Raw genomic sequence first — 21,990 nt, 5'->3', positions numbered from 1 at the left:
GGAGAACGAGAGAGAGAGCCTGGGGGGAGAACGAGAGAGAGAGCCTGGGGGGGAGAACGAGAGAGAGAGCCTGGGGGGAGAACGAGAGAGAGAGCCTGGGGGAGAACGAGAGAGAGCCTGGGGGGAGAACGAGAGAGAGAGCCTGGGGGGAGAACGAGAGAGAGAGCCTGGGGGGAGAGCGAGAGAGAGAGAGAGAGAGAAGACAGAGAGAGCGAGCGTGAGTGTCTGGGGGGAGGGGGGGAGGGGTGGAGGAGCCTGGGAGTGGCGAGGGAGCCTGGGTGGGGAGGGGGATGGGCGGAGGGGGAGAGATAGCCTGGGGATGGAGAGGGAGCCTGGGGTGGGGGGAAAGAGTGAAAGAGCCTGGGGGAAGAGAGAGAACGACCGGGGCGGGGGGAGGGATCAGAGGGGAGAGAGGGAACTGAGTGCGTGCAAGCTCGGTACATGTGTTACAAGGGACATCGTTGGGGTGGATGAAATCCAGAAGTCACGACATTGTCACTATTCACTTCATACCCAATAAACCTGTTAACAATCCGCATACACTTGTGCTGAGATAAGGGACTTTGGTTGTGGGAGGGAGCACATGTGCTGGGGTAAGAGTCCTCAGCTGGGATAAGGGTCTTCAGCACTTGCACTGGGATAAGGGACTTCGGCTGGAACTTGGTGGCTTTTAGAGAGATCTATCCTCTGTGGCGTCTGGTCAAAATGGATCGAATTCCAAATTGGAAAGTCAGTCAGAACTTGGACTGGGTGGTTCCAGTTACACATTCCAGAGGAACTTCAGGGTGTGGCTTATCCTCCAAGGGGACCAATCAGCAGTAGGTCGTGTGAAAATGGAGAGCCAATCAGAGAAACGGCTGCCTTTCAGTTAGTACAAATAGACGCATCCTAGTTTCAATAGGGGGCAGAAGCTATAAAAATTAGCTTCCAACTGATTGCGGTGATGGGTAACGGTTGATCGGCACAAAAATCCCAGGAACATATGGTGTGCCATAAGTGATGGCATAAGTCACTTACTCCAAAATTTCCTCTTTCTTGTGCGCCGTTCAAGGGCCCTGACAACATAGATGCGCCATTGTAATGGTGCACATCCCCAGGAAAGTCTGGACCACTGAATCAGGAGAGGAAAAGGTTGGCCGCTGTGTTATACAAGAGACGCACACAAACTACTTACTGAGATGTAGTAAGATAATCTCATTGAGCATGTGCCCAAACTCACAGCTGCATCTTGTTTGCAAACAGACGGGAATACTCTGTACTAAAAGGCTTTACACAGAAATCAAAGTCTCATTTAGAACAATGAAATTTGAACCAATTCCTTTCACTAAAAGGAACTTTAGACTGAGGATAACGGATTTAACAAAAAAAATTAAAGCAAGCACCCAAAGCGCAAAATCATTAAAATGTTCACTCCCATGGCTGGGAACCAATCTGATCCTTCTCCCCATGTGTGGAGGTATTTCAGCAGTCCCTTGCTGAGCTACAGCCAGATGCTGTGTTCTAGCTCAGGAGAAAGCAGATACTCCATCAACCTCACGGTGTGGAGAATGCACATGTTTCATCTCAACTGAGCCACCAGATGAGCTGCCAGCAAAAGCAGCAGTCTTCCATGGTCCAGTTGAGGCAACAACTTGCATTTATATAGCACCTTTAGCGTAGTAAAACGTCCCAAAGCACTTCACAAATCTGACACCGAGCCACATAGAGAGATATTAGGGCAGATGACCAAAAGATTGGTCAAAGAGGACGGTGTTAAGGAGGAGTGAGAGGTAGAGAGGTTTAGGAAGGGAATTCCAGAGGGCCGAGGCACGGCCATCAATGGTAGAGTGATTAAAATCGGGGATGCACAAGAGGCCAGAATTGGAGGAGCGCAGAGATCTCGGAGGGTTGTAGGGCTAACTTAATCATTAGTACATTGGAAGCTGAACTTGTAAAATGCCTGCATATAAAAGAATCATACCTCAACGGTGTAAGTGCCTGGGTAGAGATCATGAAAAACATAACTCACAACGGTCATGTTAGTATCCTGTAGAAGGGAATTAAAACATTTTTTAGAGAGTATTTAAACAGAATCCCAGCAGAGTTAAAAGTTTCATGAATATTAAGGTTTTGACAATTACTTTACAGCAGTACTACATTTTCTTAATTCATGAAAGATATTTGACATCAATCCCATACAAATTTGGTCACCAACATGTGTTTGTTTATACCTGTACCTCATTTCAATACTTCAAATACAGTCTTATCTAATAAAGATTAGGCAGGGTGACTGATGGTATAACTAACAACTGCGTCGCTCCAACATCCACCTGGCAGTCAGCACACAGGGCGGCCATTATTCCCTGCCGAGGAAACGCAGCCAAGTCGTTCACAACAGGTGCTAATTATTAAAGACATGCAAAGCCCAAAAATATATTTTTTCAAGGAGCTGTCATGGTACATTATCACTTTCCAATATATTTTCTTGATATTCTCAAAAAACCCACTGCAATATTTTTGGACAAATACCAATGTCACTGCTTCTTTATATTGCTTCCTTAATAGGAATGTTCAAAGCTTAACCTTTTCACTAATTTCTAGATTCAGAATTTTTATTGAAGTTGCTTCACCTTAGCACTGAGAGCTAGGGAAAATGGTTCAGTGAATTCTATAAAATGGTTTACTGGCTTTAATTTACAGTAAGAGAGTCTCTCAACCCATCACACTGTAGGAAAACAAAGCATTTCAAGAGGAAGAAAAACTTACAGGACACCATTTCAGTCCAAAGTTATGCATCTCCTGATACACAACAACCATAAACAAGTTCAGAGCTAAGGCCACCGCCCCGTCAACCCTCCGTCCCCCCCACCCCCCGTCCCTCCCCAAAAATACATTTCAGCTGAAAGGGGATATGTGGTTTCAGGAATTGGGAAAGCTGGGAATACAGAAAAGCATCAAGAGGATCTGAATAAAACAACTGTTTTGAGACAGCTGGCATCATCAAAGGCCTGGGAATAGGTTGCTCATTCCGCATCTTAACCAGCGTTATAATTATGGCACAGTATATAGCATTACAAAGTTCCATTGTTTTCCTTCAGCTATCCAGTTTTCTTACCACAAATATGTTTTTGTCCTTATGGAAACCAGTGTTCACCATTTTACAACGTATGTGATAGGCCTTAAATCCAAAAATGGAAGGAGCCAAGTCAAAGGTCACATTTAAATTTGTAGACTGGTATGGTTGATTGACATCCAGATTCTTTGGAGACCAGTCTATTGGCAAAAACATGAAGATTGAAAATTAGTAACTTATATAAAATACTCTCTTAATTTGAATGTTCTGCAATTCCAGGAAATAGTCAAGCTCAAACTCATTTTTTGCAAGCTATATTTGTCCTGGATTTTGCGGTCCAGGGCGAACAAATGGCGCTAGTCATTCATTACACTTACACTTGCCCACAGACTTTCTACGGGCTTTTACATGGGAACTTGCTGTGATTAGTGAGGCCTCTGCAGGGCATATGGGATCTGTGTAAACAGGACAAGCAACTATGTATCTCCTTAACAAATCAGATTGAAGAATTCTCACTGAGGCACGCAGAGCCTGAACCAGTAAGTGTAAGTTAGAATAGTTATTTCAATGCCAAACCATGTACAGAAAGTGAAATAAAGAGAGGGAGAGAAAAATGGGATTGAGAGAATAAAGAAAAACCTTTTTTTTTTTAAATTACTATTTTTAAATTTCCAGCAATAATTAAAATCTGAAGGAGTGAGACTCCACACTTATAAAAGTACATTTTCAGGGCCAGAAGTTATTTGGCAGTAATTAAGACTAATCCAGTCATAGCCAGAGAATCACCTGCAATAGCTTCTCTTCCCGCTCCTGCACCGTTACCTCTGGTGTCCCCCAAAGATCTATCCTATTTTTCATCTACATGTTGCTCCTCAACGACATCATCTGAAAGCACAGCATCAGTTTCCAAATGTATGCCGACGCTTCCACGGTCTCTAAATTGTCATACTGCTTCTCCAACATCCAGTACTGGATGAACAGAAATTTCCTCCAACTAAATATTGGGAAGACTCAAGCAATTGTCTTTGGTTCCAGCCACAAACTCCATTCCCTAGCCATCGACTCCATCCCTCTCCCTGACAACTTTCTGAGATTGAACCAGACTGTTTGCAACCTTGGTATCGTATTTGACCCGAGATGAGCTTCCGACCACATATCTGCGACATCACTAAGACCGCTTATTTCCACCTCTGTAACATTGCCAGACTCCGCCCTTGCCTCAGCTCATCTGCTGCTGAAACCCTCATTCATGCCTTCATTACTTCTAGACTTGACTATTCAAAAGCATTCCTGGCCAGCCTTCCACGTTCTACCCTTCATAAACTTGAAATAATCCAAAACTCTGCTGCCTGTGTCCTAACTCTCACCGTCCCTTTCACCCATCACCCCTGTGAAGTTGCTGTACGTGCATGATAGAAACACACTAAACTCACCAGAAAAAGTTAGGACTTGTCCATTCCAGTGCAAGTTAATTTTTAATGGCGTGATATCAACGACTTATATTTATAAAACGCCTTTAACGTAGTGCTCGCTGACCTACAGTGGCTCCCGTTTAAGCAAAGCCTCGATTTTAAAATTCTCATCCTTGTTTTCAAATCTCTCCATGGTCTCATTCCTCCCCATCTCTGTATTCTCCTCCAGCCCTACAACCCTCCGAGGTATCTGTGCTCCTCCAATTCTGGCCACTTAAGAATCCCCAATTTTAATCGCTCCACCATTGCTGGCCGTGCCTTCAGCTGCCAAGGCCCGAAGGTCAGGAATTTCCTCCCTAAATCTTTCCGCCTCTCTACTATTCTTTCCTCCTTTTAAGACGCTCCTTAAAAGCTATCTCTTTATGTGGCTCCATGTCAAATTTTGTTAGATAACGCTTCTGTGAAGCACTTTGGGATGTCTTGCTACGTTAAAGGCACTTTATAAATATAAGTTGTTGCTATCACGCCATTAAAAATGAACTTACACTGGAATGGGCAAGCTCTAACTTTTTCTGGTGAGTTTAGTGTGTTTCTATCATGCAAGTACAGCAACTTCACACTGCTCCATGTATTTCAATGCCGAGTCTCTCGGCGAGTACTGTTATAGCTCAGCTTCTGGAGGAGCAGGTCAATTCAGACAGCAACTTCCTGATTTCCGCGTGTAACTGAACATGAGGTCACCTGAAGTTGCTGTCCAATTTACACTTTAATAACGGTGAGCGCCGAAACCTCACCATTATTTGCACCACAGGATCCGGGCCATTATCTTTTTCAACAGGTTTTCACAAACTGTGTTGGAAGAGAGGGAAATGCTTGTTAAATCAAGTGAATTCTCCTGTCATTATATACAGTGTATTTCATTCTTGCTCCCAACTAATGTCTCTTAATTTAAATCTAATGCAAAGCACATTTTAAACCACAGCAATTGAAAGCTTTAAGGGAAATTGGAAGATGGTGGGCCACTTGATTCTAAAATAGCAAAAATTAAGTCACAGCTGCTTTTCCTTCAAACATTTAGTGAGAAATATTAACAGTTTGAACGAAATGTTAATATTAAATGTTAATAGTCTTAACTCACTCATATTTAATAATCTCTGTTTACATAATTAAAAGTAATGTGTGCAGTGTGAATTCATAAAAAGAGCTATTTTTTCCAATGAGGTCACCCAGTCACCCATTTAGCATTGTTGTTGCCAATTTAAGTTTATCTAAGGGTTAAGTCATGGCAGGACAGCTCGGAAACATGTTATGCTCCTCCTGTACTATGTGGGAAGTCGGGGACGCTTTTGGTGTCCCTGACGACTACGTGTGCGGGAAGTGTATCCACCTGCAGCTCCTGACGGACCGCATTGTGGCACTGGAGCTGCGGGTGAATTCACTCTGGAGCATCCATGATGCTGAGAATAGCACGTTTAGCGAGTTGGTCTTACCGCAGGTAAAGGGTACACAGCCAGATAGGGGATAGATGACCAACAGGAAGAGCAGTGCAAGGAAGGTAGTGTAGGGGTCCCCTGCGGTCATCCCCCTGCAAAACAGATACACCGCTTTAGGTACTGTTGAGGGGGATGACTCATCAGGGGAGGGCAGCAGCAGCCAAGTTCATGGCACCGTGGGTGGCTCTGCTGCACAGGAGGGCAGGAAATAGAGTGGGAGAGCTATAGTGATAGGGGATTTAATCGTAAGGGGAATAGATAAGACGTTTCTGCGGCCGCAACCGAGACTCCAGGATGGTATGTTGCCTCCCTGGTGCAAGGGTCAAGGATGTCTCGGAGCGGGTGCAGGACATTCTGAAAAGGGAGGGTGAATAGCCAGTTGTCGTGGTGCATATAGGTACCAACGATACAGGTAAAAAACGGGATGAGGTCCTACGATACGAATTTAGGGAGCTAGGAGCTAAATTAAAAAGTAGGACCTCAAAAGTAGTAATCTCGGGATTGCTACCAGTGCCTCGTGCTAGTCAGAGTAGGAATCGCAGGATAGCTCAGATGAATTCGTGGCTTGAGGAGTGGTGCACAAGGGAGGGATTCAAATTCCTGGGACATTGGAACCGGTTCTGGGGGAGGTGGGACCAGTGCAAACTGAACGGTCTGCACCTGTGCAGGACCGGAACCAATGTCCTCGGGGGAGTGTTTGTTAGTGCTGTTGGGGAGGAGTTAAACTAATATGGCAGGGGGGCTGGGAACCTATGCAGGGAGACAGAGGGAAGTAGAATGGGGGCAGAAGCAAAAGATAGAAAGAAGAAAAGTAAAAGTGGAGGGCAGAGAAACCTAAGGCAAAAATCAAAAAGGGCCACATTACAGCAAAATTCTAAAGGGGCAAAGTGTGTTAAAAAGACCAGCCTGAAGGCTCTGTGCCTCAATGCGAGGAGTATTTGGAATAAGGTGGACGAATTAACTGCGCAGATAGCAGTTAACGGGTATGATGTAATTGGCATCATGGAGACATGGCTCCAGGGTGACCAAGGCTGGGAACTCAACATCCAGGGGTATTCAACATTTAGGAAGGATAGACAGAAAGGAAAAGGAGGCGGGGTGGCATTGCTGGTTAAAAAGGAAATTAATGCAATAGTAAGAAAGAACATTAGCTTGGATGATGTGGAATCGGTATGGGTGGAGCTACGGAATACCAAGGGGCAGAAAATGCTAGAGGGAGTTGTGTACAGACCACAAAACAGTAGTAGTAAGGTTGGGGACAAGAAATTAGGGATGTATGCAATAAAGGTACAGCAGTTATCATGGGTGACTTTAATCTACATATTGATTGGGCTAACCAAACTGGTAGTAATGCGGTAGAGGAGGATTTCCTGGAGTGTATTAGGGATGGTTTTCTAGACCAATATGTCGAGGAACCAACTAGGGAGCTGGCCATCCTAGACTGGGTGATGTGTAATGAGAAAGGACTAATTAGCAATCTTGTTGTGCGAGGCCCCTTGGGGAAGAGTATCCATAACATGGTAGAATTCCTTATTAAGATGGAGAGTGACACAGTTAATTCAGAAACTAGGGTCCTGAACTTAAGGAAAGGTAACTTCGATGGTTTGAGGCGTGAATTGGCTAGAATAGACTGGCAAATGATACTTCAAGGGTTGACGGTGGATAGGCAATGGCAAACATTTAAAGATCACATGGATGAACTTCAACAATTGTACATCCCTGTCTGGAGTAAAAATAAAATGGGGAAGGTGGCTCAACCGTGGCTAACAAGGGAAATTAAGGATAGTGTTAAATCCAAGGAAGAGGCATATAAATTGGCCAGAAAAAGCAACAAACATGAGGATTGGGAGACATTTAGAATTCAGCAGAGGACGACAAGGGGTTTAATTAAGAGGGGGAAAATGGAGTACGAGAAGAAGCTTGCCGGGAACATAAAAACTGACTGCAAAAGCTTCTATAGATATGTGAAGAGAAAAAGATTAGTGAAGACAAACGTAGGTTCCTTGCAGTCGGATTCAGGTGAATTTATAATGGGGAACAAAGAAATGGCAGACCAATTGAACAAATACTTTGGTTCTGGCTTCACGAAGTAAGACACAAATAACCTTCCGGATGTACTAGGGGACCGAGCGTCTAGTGAGAAGGAGGAACTGAAGGATATCCTTATTAGGCGGGAAATTGTGTTAGGAAAATTGATGGAAGTGAAGGCCGATAAATCCCCAGGCCTGGTAGTCTGCACCCCAGAATACTTAAGGAAGTGGCCCTAGAAATAGTGGATGCATTGGTGATCATTTTCCAACAGTCTATCGACTCTGGATCAGTTCCCATGGACTGGAGGATAGCTACTGTAACACCACTTTTTAAAAAGGGAGGGAGAGCGAAAGCAGGTAATTATAGATCGGTTAGCCTGACATCAGTTGTGGGAAAAATGTTGGAATCAATTATTAAAGATAAAATAGCAGCGCATTTGGAAAGCAGTGACAGATCAGTCCAAGTCAGCATGGATTTATGATAGTGAAATCATGCTTGACAAATCTTCTGGAATTTTTGGGGGATGCAACTAGTAGAGTGGACAAGGGAGAACCAGTGGATGTGGTGTATTTGGACTTGCAAAAGGCTTTTGACAAGATCCCACGCAAGAGATTGGTGTGCAAAATCAAAGCACACGGTATTGGGGGTAATATACTGACGTGGATAGAGAACTGGTTGGCAGACAGGAAGCAGAGAGTCGGGATAAACGGGTCCTTTTCAGAATAGTGACGAGTGGAGTGCCGCAGGGCTCACTGCTGGGACCCCAGCTCTTTACAATATACATCAATGATTTGGATGAAGGAATTGAGTGTAACATCTCCAGGTTTGCAAATGACACTAAACTGGGTGGCGGTGTGAGCTGTGAGGGGGAAGCTAAGAGGCTGCAGGGTGACTTGGACAGGTTAGGGGAGTGGGCAAATGCATGGCAGATGCAGTATAATGTGGATAAGTGTGAGGTTATCCACTTTGGGGGCAAAAACACAAGGACAGAATATTATCTGAATTGCGGCAGATTAGGGAAAGGGGAGATGCAACGGGACCTGGGTGTCATGGTTCATCAGTCTTTGAAAGTTGGCATACATGTACAGCAGGCGGTGAAGAAAGCAAATGGTATGTTGGCCTTCATAGCTAGGAGATTTTAGTATAGGAACAGGGAGGTCTTACTGCAGGGCCTTGGTGAGGCCTCACCTGGAATATTGTGTTCAGTTTTGGTCTCCTAATCTGAGGAAGGATGTTCTTGCTATTGAGGGCGTGCAGCGAAGGTTCACCAGACTGATTCCAGGGATGGCAGGACTGACATATGAGGAGAAACTGGATCAACTGGGCCTTTATACATTGGAGTTTAGAAGGATGAGAGGGGATCTCATAGAAACAAATAAGATTCTGACGGGACTGGACAGGTTAGATGCGGGTAGAATGTTCCCGATGTTGGGTAAGTCCAGAACCAGGGGATACAGTCTTAGAATAAGGGGTAGGCCATTTAGGACTGAGACGAGGAGAAACTTCTTCACTCAGAGAGTTGTTAACCTGTGGAATTCCCTGCCGCAGAGAGTTGTTGATGCCAGTTCATTGGATATATTGAAAAGGAAGTTAGATATGGCTCTTACGGCTAAAGGGATCAAGGGGTATAGAGAGAAAGCGGGAAAGGGGTACTGAGGGAATGATCAGCCATGATCTTATTGAATGGTGTTGCAGGCCCGAAGAGCCGAATGGCCTACTCCTGCACCTATTTTTCTATGTTTCTAAAATGTCATTCACAGTGCGAATGCTGGTATTGCTCTTTCCTAGACTCTATAGATTTTCTTAAAAACAGGAAATATCACCTTTTTTTTAAAATTCCTGACCAACTGCAATTTTGCAATTGCTGGAGGTAATTCACTTCAAAGTGCTTTTCATAAATTTGAGATTTAAGAACTTTGTATTATTCTAATTATTTATGCTGAAATAGCATTTCTATAATTAGGATGAAATACTTCAATGAAACTGTAAACACTGATTAGGAACCAGTTGAGAAACCTTTGATATCTTTCTGCCACATATTACTAATTGGTTATGCTAGGTGAAGATGTTTCTTTAGGTCTCTCTTATTCATCATTAACCAAGTTAAACAAGAGCAGAGAGCTGCCAAGTGGCCTCACGACAGCAATGCAACAGTCAGGAGTTTTTAAAATATTGACGGTCCAGAGATATCGTAGAAGCAGCTTTCGTTCTATCAAATCCCCCAAATTACAATCTGTCAGTCATTTTTCCTAATACGGTGAGTGCAAGGATCCACTTACAATGTCTGTGTTGTCATGTTTGACCAATTCAGGTCAGTTAATCACATTGCAAAGGCCAAAGTCCCAGATTTCTCCATCACCATCCTTGGGGATGTCCTGTCACACCGGTAGGACAGACCTACCAGAGGGGACGGCATAGTGGCATACAGTCGGGAGGGAATGGCCCCGGAAGTCCTCAACATTGGCTCCGGACCCCATGAAGTCTCATGGCTTCAGGTCAAGGCAACCTCCTGCTGATTACCACCAACCGCCCTCCCTCAGCTGATGAATCAGTACTCCTCCATGTTGAACACCACTTGGAAGAAGCACGGGGGATAGCAAGGGCACAAAGTGTACTCTGGGTGGGGGACTTCAATGTCCATCACCAAGAGTGGCTCGGTACCACCACTACTGAGTCCTGTAGGATATAGCTGCCTGACTGGGCCTGTGGCAGGTCGTGAGAGAACCAACATGAGGGAAAAATCTGCTTGACCTCGTCCTCACCAATCTGTCACAGATACATCTGTCCATGACAGCATTAGTAGCAGTGACCACCGCACAGTCCTTGTGGAGACGAAGTCCTGTCTTCACACTGAGGGCACCAGTCATCATGTTGTGTAGCACTACCACCGTGCTAAATAGGATAGATTCAGAACAGATCTAGCAGCTCAAAACTGGGCATCTATAAGGCGCTGTGGTCCATCAGCAGCAGCAGAATTGTATTCCACCACAATCTGTAACCTCATGGCCCGGCAAATCCCTCACTTTAACATTACTTTCAACCCAGGGGACCAACCCTGGTTCAATGAGGAGTGTAGAAGAGCATGCCAAGAGTAGTACCAGGCATACATAAAAATGAGGTGCCAACCTGGAGAAGCTACAACACTGGACTACATGCATGCTCAACAGTGGAAGCAGCATGCTATAAACAAAGCTAAGCAATCTCACAATCAACGGAACAGAACAAAGCTCTGCAGTCCTGTCACATCCAGTCATGAATGGTGATGGACAATTAAACAACTAATGGGACGAGGAGGCTCCATAAGAACATAAGAAATAGGAACAGGAGTAGGCCATTTGGCCCCTGCACCCTGCTCCACCATTCATGGCTGATCTGATCTTGGCCTCAACTACAACTCCCTGCCTGCTCCCAATAACCCTTGATTCCCTTATCATTCAAAAATCTGTCTATCTCCACCTTAAATATATTCAATGACCCAGCCTCTACCTCTCTGGGGTAGAGAATTCCAAAGATTCACGACCCTCAGAGAAGAAATTTCTCCTCATTTCTGCTTTAAATGGGCGATCCATTATTCTGAAACTCCATGAATATCCCCATCCTCAAAGATGGCAGAGCCCAGCACTTGAGTGCAAAAGACAAGGCTGAAGCGTTTGCAACCATCTTCATCCAGAAGTGCCGAGTAGATGATCCATATTGGCCTCCTCTGGAGGTCCCCACCATCACAGAAGCTAGTCTTCAGCCAATTCAATTCACTCCACGTGATATCAAAAACGGCTGAGCGCACTGGATACAGAAAAGGCTATGGACCCCGACAACATCCCAGTTGTAGTGCTGAAGACTTGTGCTCCAGAACTAGCCGTGCCTCTAGCCAAGCTGTTCCAGTACAGCTACAACACTGGCATCTACCCGACAATGTGGAAAACTGCCCAGGTTTGTCCTGTCCATTTATATAGCGCTTTCACGACCACCGGACGTCTCAAAGTGCTTTAGAGTCAATTAATTACTTTTGGAGTATGGTCACTGTTGTAATGTGGAAAATGCAGTAGCCAATTTACGCACAGCAAACTTCCACAAACAGCAATGCGGTAATGACCAGATAATCTGTTTTTGTTATGTTGATTGAGGGATATTGGCCAGGACACCGGGGATAACTCCCCTGCACTTCATCGAAATAATGCCATGGGATCTTTTACATCCACCTGAGACAGCAGACGGGGCATCGGTTTAACGTCTCATCCGGAAGGTGTCACTGACAGTGCTATCAAGAGGCACATGACATTCAACAGCAATACCATTGCCGAATCCCCCACCATCAAAATCCTGAGGGTACATTGACCAGAGACTTAACTGGACGAGCCCTTTACATAAGAACATAAGAAATAGGAACAGGAATAGGCCATATGGCCCCTCGAGCCTGCTCTGCCATTCAATAAGATCATGGCTGATCTGATCATGGACTCAGCTCCACTACCCAGCCCGCTCCCCATAACCCTTTATCGTTCAAGAAACTGTCTATTTCTGTCTTAAATTTATTCAATGTCCCAGCTTCAACAGCTCTCTGAGGCAGCAAATTCGACGAATTTACAACCCTCAGAAGAAATTCCTCCTCATCTCAGTTTTAAATGGGCGGCCCCTTATTCTAAGATCGAGCCCTCTCGTTCTAGTCTCCCCTATCAGTGGAAACATCCTCTCTGCATCCACCTTGTCAAGCCCCCTCACAATCTTATACGTTTCGATAAGATCACCTCTCATTCTTCTGAATTCCAATTAGAGGCCCAACCTACTCAACCTTTCCTCATAAGTCAACCCACTCATCCCCAGAACCAACCTAGTGAATCTTCTCTGAACTGCCTCCAAAGCAAGTATATTCTTTTGTAAATATGGAAACCAAAACTGCAAGCAGTATTCCAGGTGTGACTTCACCAATACCTTGTATAGCTGTAGCAAGACTTCCCTGCTTTTATATTCCATCCCCTTTGCAATAAAGGCCAAGATACCATTGGCCTTCCTGATCACTTGCTGTACCTGCATACTAACCTTTTGTGTTTAATGCTTAAGTACCCCCCAGGTCCCGCTGTACTGCAGCACTTTGCAATCTTTCTCCATTTAAATAACAACTTGCTCTTTGATTTTTTCTGCCAAAGTCACATTTTCCAACATTATACTCCATCTGCCAAATTTTTGCCCATTCACTTAGCCTGTCTATGTCCTTTTGCAGATTTTTTGTGTTCTCCTCACACGTTGCTTTTCCTCCCATCTTTGTATCGTCAGCAAACTTAGCTACGTTACACTCAGTCCCTTCTTCCAAATCGTTAATATAGATTGTAAATAGTTGGGGTCCCAGCACTGATCCCTGCAGCACCCAACTAGTTACTGGCTGCTAACCAGAGAATGAACCATTTATCCCGACTCTCTGTTCTCTGTTAGTTAGCCAATCCTCTATCCATGCTAATATATTACCTCCAACCCCGTGAACTTTTATCTTGTGCAGTAATCTTTTATGTGGCACCTTGTCAAATGCCCTCTGGAAGTCCAAATACACCACATCCACTGGTTCCCCTTCATCCACCCTGTTCGTTACATCCTCAAAGAACTCCAGCAAACTTGTCAAACATGACTTCCCCTTCATAAATCCATGCTGACTCTGCCTGACCGAATTTTGCTTTTCCAAATATCCTGCTACTGCTTCTTTAATAATGGACTCCAACATCTTTCCAATCACAGATGTGAGGCTAACTGGTCTATAGTTTCCTGCTTTTTGTCTGCCTCCTTTTTTAAATAAGGGCGTTACATTTGCAGTTTTCCAATCTGCTGGGGCCTCCCCAGAATCCAGGGAACTTTGGTAAATTACAACAAATGCATCCACAATCCTTGCCGCTACTTCTCTTAAGACCCTAGGATGCAAGGGGATTTATCTGCCTTTAGTCCCATTATCTTACTGAGTACCACCTCCTTAGTGATTGCGATTGTGTTAATGGAAGATCATGTTTGACTAACCTGATTGAATTTTGAGAGAAGGTAACCAGGAGGGTCGATGAGGGTAGTGCGTACGATGTGGTGTATATGGACTTTAGCAAAGCTTTTGATAAGGTCCCACATGGCAGACTGGTGACGAAGGTAAAAGCCCATGGGATCCAGGGCAAAGTGGCAAGTTGGATCCAAAATTGGCTTAGAGGTAAGAAGCAAAGGATAATGGCTGATGGATGTTTTTGTGACTGGAAGGATGTTTCCAGTGGTGTTCCGTAGGGCTCAGTACTGGGTCCCTTGCTTTTTGTGGTATACATCAATGATCTAGATTTGAATATAGGGGGTATGATTAAAAAGTTTGCAGATGACACTAAAATTGACTGTGTGGTTAATAATGAAGAGGAAAGTCATGGACTGCAGGAGGATATCAATCTACTGGTCAGAACAGTGGCAAATGGAATTTAATTCAGAGAAGTGTGAGGCAATGCACTTGGGGAGGGCTAATAAGGAAAGGGTATACACATTAAACGGTAGGCCACTTAGAAGTATAAATGAGCAAAGGGACCTTGGAGTGCTTGTCCACAGATCTCTGAAAGTAGCAGGCCAGGTGGTTAAGAACGCATACGGAATGCTTGCCTTTATTGGCCGTAGCATAGAATACAAGAGCAGGGAGGTCATGCTTAAATTGTATAATACACTGGTTAGACCACAGCTGGAATACTGCATGCAGTTCTGGTCGCCGTATTATAGGAAGGACGTGATTGCACTAGCGAGGGTGCAGAGGAGATTTACGAGGATGCTGCCTGGAATGGAGAATCTTAGCTATGAGGACAGACTGGATAGGCTGGGTTTGTTCTCCATGGAACAGAGGAGTCTGAGGAGAGACCTCATTGAGGTGTATAAAATTTTGATGGGCCTGGATATAGTGGATAGCAAGAGCCTATTTCCCTTGGTGGAAGGGTCAATTACGAGGGGGCATAGTTTTAAGGTGGTTGGTGGAAGATTGAGAGGATATGAGGGGAAGCTTCTTCACGCAGAGGGTTGTGGGGGCTCTGGAACTCACTGCCTGGAAGGGTGGTGGAGGCAGAAACCCTCACCACATTTAAAAAGGTGCTTGGATGGGCACTTAAGTGCCATAACCAGAGTGATCTCCTGGACTAGTTTCGATCGCCTGGATGGGTGGGAGAGGAATTTTCCTAGATTTTTCCCCCCCAATTGGCCTGGGTTTCTACCTCTCCCAGGAGATCGCATGGCTCCAGGTGGGGTGGAGTGTAAAATGTTGCGATACATGGGTTATCGCAGTTATGTGGGGTGGACTGGTTGGACCAGATGCTCTTTACCTGTCTGCCATTGTTCATTGATTTATATGTAACCTTCAGGGCTGCTGACCGAGGGCCGTGTGGCTCTTTGTCGTGCGGAGCAGACACGATGAGCCGAAATGGCCTCCTTCTGCGCTGTAAATTTCTATGTTTCTATAAATTCTGTGGCAACAAAAGCAGGCTGCGTATTCTGCAGCACGTAACTCACCTCTTGACACCCCATAGTCTTTCCATCATCTACAAGGCACAAATCAGGAGTGTGATGGATACTCTCCACTTGCCTGGATGAGTGCAGCTCCAAGTACACTCATGAAGCTCGACATCATCCAGGACAAGGCAGCCCGTTTGACTGACACCCCATCGACCACCTTAAACATTCACTCCTTCCACCACCGGTGCAACATGGCTGCAGTGTGTACCATCTACAAGACGGACTGCAGCAACTTGCCAAGGCTTCTTTAACAGCACCTCTCAAACCTGCGATCTCTACCACCAAGAAGGACAAAGGGCAGCAGGCACATGGGAACACCATCACCTGCAAGTTCCCCTCCAAGTTACACACCATCCTTACTTGGAAATATATCGCCGTTCCTTCATTGTTGATGGAATTCCCTTCCAAACAGCACTGTGGGAGTACCTTCATCACAAGGACTACAGCAGTTCAAGGCGGCGGCTGACCACCACCTTCTCAAGAGCAATTAGGGATGGGCAATAAATACTGGCCTAGCCAGTGATGCTCACATCCCAGGAACAAATAAAAAAATGTTGGCCAGAATTTTCCCCCCCAAAAAAAACAACGGGTGGGTTTGGAGTTGGTGGGGCAGGCAGTTAAATTATTAATAATGGGATTCCCGACCTGATCCTGCCCACTTCCAGGTTTAACGGAGGCGGGATGGGGTCTGGACGGGGTTGAGATGTGGGGTGGGCGACCAACCTGCTCCCAGGAGGCAATACGTCAATTTAAATATTATAATGAGGCTGGAAGCCTCTTTTTTTACCTCCATTTTGAATTTAACTGCATGTGGACGAGTTTCACACAATTCGTGAAATCCGGCAGTTAAACCGAGGCAGAGACGCTGCATCCTGGAGGTAAGTGGTTTTATAGCTACCTCCTGGATAAAAGTTCCTAACTAACCCACCTCTCGCAATCAGAGGCACCTCCTGCCCCATCATGAGCTCATTGATCGCCTTCCCAGGCTTCCGATCCCCATCATGAGGCCTCCCCCCACCTCACCGATGATGCTGAGGCTGGCTACAATCCTCCAGTGATCCTCTCTTCCCTCCCTCTACCAATCCCCGGCCGACTCTTCCCACCGATCCCCAACCCGCAACCCCCCCACAACCCATCCCCAATCTTCACTTCAATCCCATCCAGTGATCCCAGATCTTCCATTGCCGATTACCGAGCCAGGCGATCCTTGAACATCCCCCCGCCAGCTGATCCCCAACCCCTCCCGTCCTGCGATCCCTGACCGAGCCAGCTGATCCACAACCCTCCCTCGCGTCCCCACCACCGTCCAAGCCAGCGGATACCCACCCCCACCCCCGCGGATCCCTCCCGGACCGAACCCTCGCTCCTTCTCTGCAGCTGCAGGGCTACTTCTCAATCGGAATGGCTGCAGGCGGGAATCCGAGGGCTCACATGCAAATCATGCCCTACCATTAAAGTCAGCAGGGCTTACGGGAAACCCAGCCTTCTGGGTTTCCCGCCCCCAACCCGCCTACCTGAAGAAAATTTCAGCTCTTGTTTTATTAATAAATGGAAATTTAGTTCCAGGCTCTGTACTGGTTACAATTCTCTTCATAAGTCATCATGTTAGTTGCACTAAGTCAGTACTTACATTCAACCTCAAACTGAAAGGTATCATTATTATCTTCCACAAGGTTCGGAAATGGTAAAATAGTCACATTATATTGCGTTTTGAACTTCAAACTTCGAAACGGATGGGATTTCATGACCTGAAGAGAAAACCAAAGTTATGTGAAATGTACAAAGAAACATGGATATTCTCCAGACTGGAAAATACCATATTGACTTCATATAGTTGCAGTATTATACAACACAGGTCAGCATTTGTGGAACGCAAAGGGAAACAACCAAGTCAGAAGGGCTATACAAAATGTCTAGCTGGCAAAAACAATGGGCATAAATTTCTGGTCAGTACAACTTTCACATACAAGCTAACCACGAAAACCGAACCAAAGCTGACCGAGCTAACTGACAGCTTCAAAAAGCTGACACGGGCCTGAAAAGCTGACAACTGAAGATTGGCCGATTGTAAGCCTACGATATGTGAAGAGTAATCTATTTTCCTCTTTGCCGATTTTTGGCGTCCAGGGAGATGTACGGGCGATTTCTTTTGTGCCCGTTTGTGCTGAGAAAAAAAAAAGACAATTTTCGCCAAAGTAAAATGCAATTTTGCCGCTGCGGTACCCGAAGTTAAATCTGGGAGTGGAGCTTCAAAGTGTGCGCAGAAAAGTGTGTGTATGTGTATTAAACCCTCTCTTTCAAAAGTTCTATTTTCATCTTTGCAAAAGGTCTCACTGATGAACCGAGAAAGGTCAAAAACTGGAGGAGGTGCGCCAAGTAAGCTGCAACTAACAACCGTGGAACGGAAGATCGCTGATGTGATTCAATCTCGCAAGAGAAGATCAACCATCAATGTAGACGCTGGTCCAAGGTTATCGAAAGAGGGTAAGCCCTGCCACGTACTCATGTCACCCTGCCCTCTCTGCCCCCTCCCCTGCTGCTAACCAAACATCTGCTCTGTTATGTCAAGATCAGGAAGCCATCAGTCTAGATATTCTTTATCAACTTCAAGACAAGGATGAGTTGGACAATGAAGGGCAGCAGGAAGACCCCAATGATGATCATTGCAACTGGAGCGGGTGAATCCCCTGAGGACGCCAAGCCCTGTTCTGAGCGATAAAACCAACGCGACATTTCATGGGGTGGAGTCTGAGGCTGCTGGTCCCAGTGGGTTGCAGCAAGCCACACCTGGGAGATGGCCGAGGAGGGTGGGAAGGAGAGCTCAACCTGAAATGCAGGATCCAGAGGACATAGGACTGATCACAGGAATGAGTGGGGAGAGTATTGAGCTAATGAGATCGCTCCTGACCACTATGGGTGGGGTGAGGGAAGAATTAGCGGGGCTGTCAGTAGAAGTAGCATCATTGTCTATAGGAATGGGAGCAGTGTTGGGACAGATGAGGGAGGGTACGTCAGAGATGAGGGAGGGTATGTTGGAGATGAGGGGGGGGATGTCGGAGATGAGGGGGGGATGTTGGAGGCAGCTTGTGCAGTGTCGGTACAGATTGGGGAGGAAATGTCGGAGATAGCTGCTGCAATAAGTGGACACACCCAGGCTGTCATTACCCAACCGCAATTGACAGCATCAACTGGTGACACACACTTTCCAATCCCCAGACCAAAGTCAGGTAGTGTGCCAGGGGTTCATCCACAGGCTGAAGAAAAGTCCAACGATGAACCCGGGCCTTCCATAATGCTGTCTGCTAGGTCTGTCCCTGTCCAACCCTACCAACAAGAAATGTGCCTTCGCACAGAAAGCAGAAAAGACCTTGGTGAGGAAGCAGAAGTATGAGACAACGGGCACGGGTAGGGGTAGAGGTAGAGGCGGCAAGAGGGGCGCCCAGCGCTAAGGTCTTTGATTAAGGTAGAGGAGAGATGGCTGCAGCTAGAGTTTGTTGCTGCTACTTGTTGTTTTCTTCATTGAAAAGTTTAAAGTTTGATACAAATGTTTTAAATTAAAGTTAAGTAAAACTGTACAAATGTTTAATAAACCTAATTATTTTAAAAATTTAAGCAGAATCCTGCACATTACTTTTTGAATTAAAGCAACATAAACCAACACAACATTACGTACATATGATGTATATTATTTTTTCACACTAACAGGTACAAAGAGTCAACACTGTCGGGCCGTTAATCCTTCAGGCACCAAAGCGATCATGGATTAGCCACTGACGCAAGTCTCTAGCAATGGCTATAGGTGCACGAGGCCGCCTCCTCCACCGTCGTCCTGCGGGTTGAGGTGGTGGCATGGGTTCGTCGTCATCCTCCTCCTATTGCTGGTCCTCCTAGTCTTCCTGCTGCTGCTGCTCCTCCTCCTCATCCTCCTCTTCTTCTTCTTCTTCTTCCCCCCATTCCACCCCCCCCCTCCAGGAGGATCTTCAATGTCCAGGACCTGGCTCCTCATGATGACCAAGTTGTGCAGCATGCAGCACACGACAGTGAACTGACCGATGTGGTGAGAAGCGTATTGCAGGTAACCTCCAGAGTGGTCCAGGCATCAGAAACGCTGCTTCAGTATGCCAATTGTCCACTCTTTGATGCTCCGTGTTGTTATGTGCGACATGTTGCACTGGCTCTGGCTCAGTGCACGGATTGCGTAGGGGGGGTCATAAGCCAGGTGGTGAGCCCGTATCCTTTGTCCCCGAGCCCTTCTGGCAGCTCCTGAAACATGGTAGATATAACACTTTCACGTAGCATGCAAGCATCATGCATGCTTCCTGGGTATTTGGCATCCACTGCCATGATCCGATGCAGATCGTCGCAGACAAGCTGCACATTTAGGGAATGGAACCCTTTCCTGTTCCGATAAACTTCGGAGTCATCCAAAGGTGCTCTCAAGGCGATGTGGGTACAGTCGATCGCATCCTGTACCTTTGGCAAGCCAGAAATTCTTGAGAACCTCACAGCCCTGTTTCGTATTGCCTGCGTGGTCATAGGGAAATTGATGAACTGGTCCCTTTTAGCATACAGTGCAGCAGTCACCTGTCGAATGCAGCAATGTGTAGCATGCTGCGAGATGCAGCACATGTCCCCAGTTGCTGCTTCAAATGAGCCAGAAGTATAGAAGACAGGTAGATCAGTTTTCCTGCCACTTCTTCGCTCTAAGGCTGACCTGACTAGCAGGCACATCTTGGTGATGACCCCCTTTCTAAATCGCAGCCTGCGAATGCAGTCTGCCTCACTCAGGTGTATGAGCGCTTGTCCCTGTAGATTCGATCAGGTTATAGCCTCCTCCCCATTAATGCCCGAGCGATCTGGTTTGTGCAACGACGGCATCGTGGTACTATCTGTCGCCCCCCTATGCCATGCATGTAAACCAACCGTACTACATGAGGCATAGTAAGATTTGCACCCTTAATTCTTATTCTTAACTTTGTTATTTTTGTTATTGTGAGACTTATTGAAGCGCAGCGCATACACACATCTTTGCTGGGTGACGCCCTAGCAGAATGGACCACATTCTGGTCCAAGCGCATGCGCAACACTAAGCTCTGTCTCTATGGAGACGCGATGCAGAGAGATTTATGGCACTTTAATTATAGCTTGTGCCGAATTGTCTATGTTTGCTGCTGTGTTATGAACACAGGAGCTCAGCGCTTGGATTCTACCTCCACCCTCTCCCGGGCTTCTTTCCAAGCTGAGCCTGGGGAGGGGGGTGGAGGGGGGGGGGAGTGGAATCCAAGCGTCGAGCTCCTGTGCTTGTGTTTGGCTGAGGGAGCGATCCTTCAGCTGGCCGGCACTCCTCCGACCCATGCCTGGAGCCCCATTAGCAGAGATTCTGTGGTGGGGTGGAATCGCAATTTTCCCATTCTCAAAAACATTCTTTGGGAAAAATCATCATTAATTTATGTTTTAAATTGTCTTCTTCCTTCGCTCCAAAAACTCAAATATGTTCAGCGCGATTCCTTAAGTTAACGTAGGATTTTTCTGATCGGTACTTAAGATCCACTGTGCACTGCGCTGAAAAAAATCGTTGTTGCCGAAAATCAGTTAAAGGGCCAAAAACGGCGCGAAAATCAGCTTTTCAACCAGGCCTGCACCAAAAAAAATCTTGCATACAAAAAAACCAGCACTGACAGTCACCGCCAGCATACCAACTTTGAGCAAAATCGCAAAATCATGATTCCTCAAAAATAAAATCAGTGGATGCCCAAAAAAACAGCGCCCAATGGTGGTGAAAATAGAGCCCTTAGTAACTTTAAACTCTAGGCAAATCCAACATTCCTTTAATCATCATGATGGGGGAAAAAAAAACAGTACATAAAAACCTGAAGGGGGAAATGCAAATGTTAAAGACAAAAACTGGGTGATGCATTTTAAGCGGGTGTGGGCAACCTGCTCCCCTGGAAAGTTTTCATTTTTTTTACAATATAAATTGTGCATTCTGACTAATTTTAAACAGAAATATTTTTAAATTGTTAGATATTGAAACGGAAAAACAAAGTGACGTTTGGATTTTCAACAGACCATCACTTCCTCAAAAATTACCTCACTAGTCACTCTTCCACGTCCAGTCCCTTATCCCAATTCACAGAGGCACTCTACCCCATCCAGACCTAGTTCAGAAAGATGCTGTAACCTATCCTAGACATTTACAGAGACACATTCTTCCCCTGCAACAATTCATATTGGCATGTTTTGTCCCCTCCAATTTAACCTGGCACTCTTTGCCTCAACAGGGATTCTTGTCCTTGTTCGAATTTTCACCAACGTTATGCAGCAGCCAGGATCACTGGAAATATCAGTAGGATTTGGGTCGGAGCAGCATTCAGGGAAGTGGGAACTGTTCCACACTGATTTCTGTCAGCAAATTCTGACGATTGGCATTTACATTTTCAGTGAGGAGGAAGTGGAGGGCAAAACTCACAGCTGGCAGGAATTTTCTCCAAGGCATTTGGAAACA

General features: G+C 45.7%; 1 protein-coding gene across 1 annotated transcript in view; it reads right to left on the bottom strand.

The window, feature by feature from the left end:
• Positions 1-21,990, bottom strand: part of il17rd (interleukin 17 receptor D) — a 99,900-nt gene that overhangs the window by 19,802 nt on the left and 58,108 nt on the right. The window contains exons 5-7 of the mRNA XM_070894697.1: positions 17,116-17,233; positions 3,095-3,252; positions 1,961-2,026 (exon numbers count right to left, since the gene is read on the bottom strand). Of these exons, the coding sequence (XP_070750798.1) occupies positions 1,961-2,026; positions 3,095-3,252; positions 17,116-17,233 (342 nt within the window). The remainder of the gene's footprint in view (positions 1-1,960; positions 2,027-3,094; positions 3,253-17,115; positions 17,234-21,990) is intronic.

Source organism: Pristiophorus japonicus, chromosome 12 (assembly GCF_044704955.1).
Source record: "Pristiophorus japonicus isolate sPriJap1 chromosome 12, sPriJap1.hap1, whole genome shotgun sequence".
In the NCBI taxonomy this organism is placed as follows: domain Eukaryota; kingdom Metazoa; phylum Chordata; class Chondrichthyes; family Pristiophoridae; genus Pristiophorus; species Pristiophorus japonicus.
The sequence above is the reverse complement of the archived record's forward strand: the minus strand, read 5'-3'. Positions and strand labels throughout refer to the sequence as shown.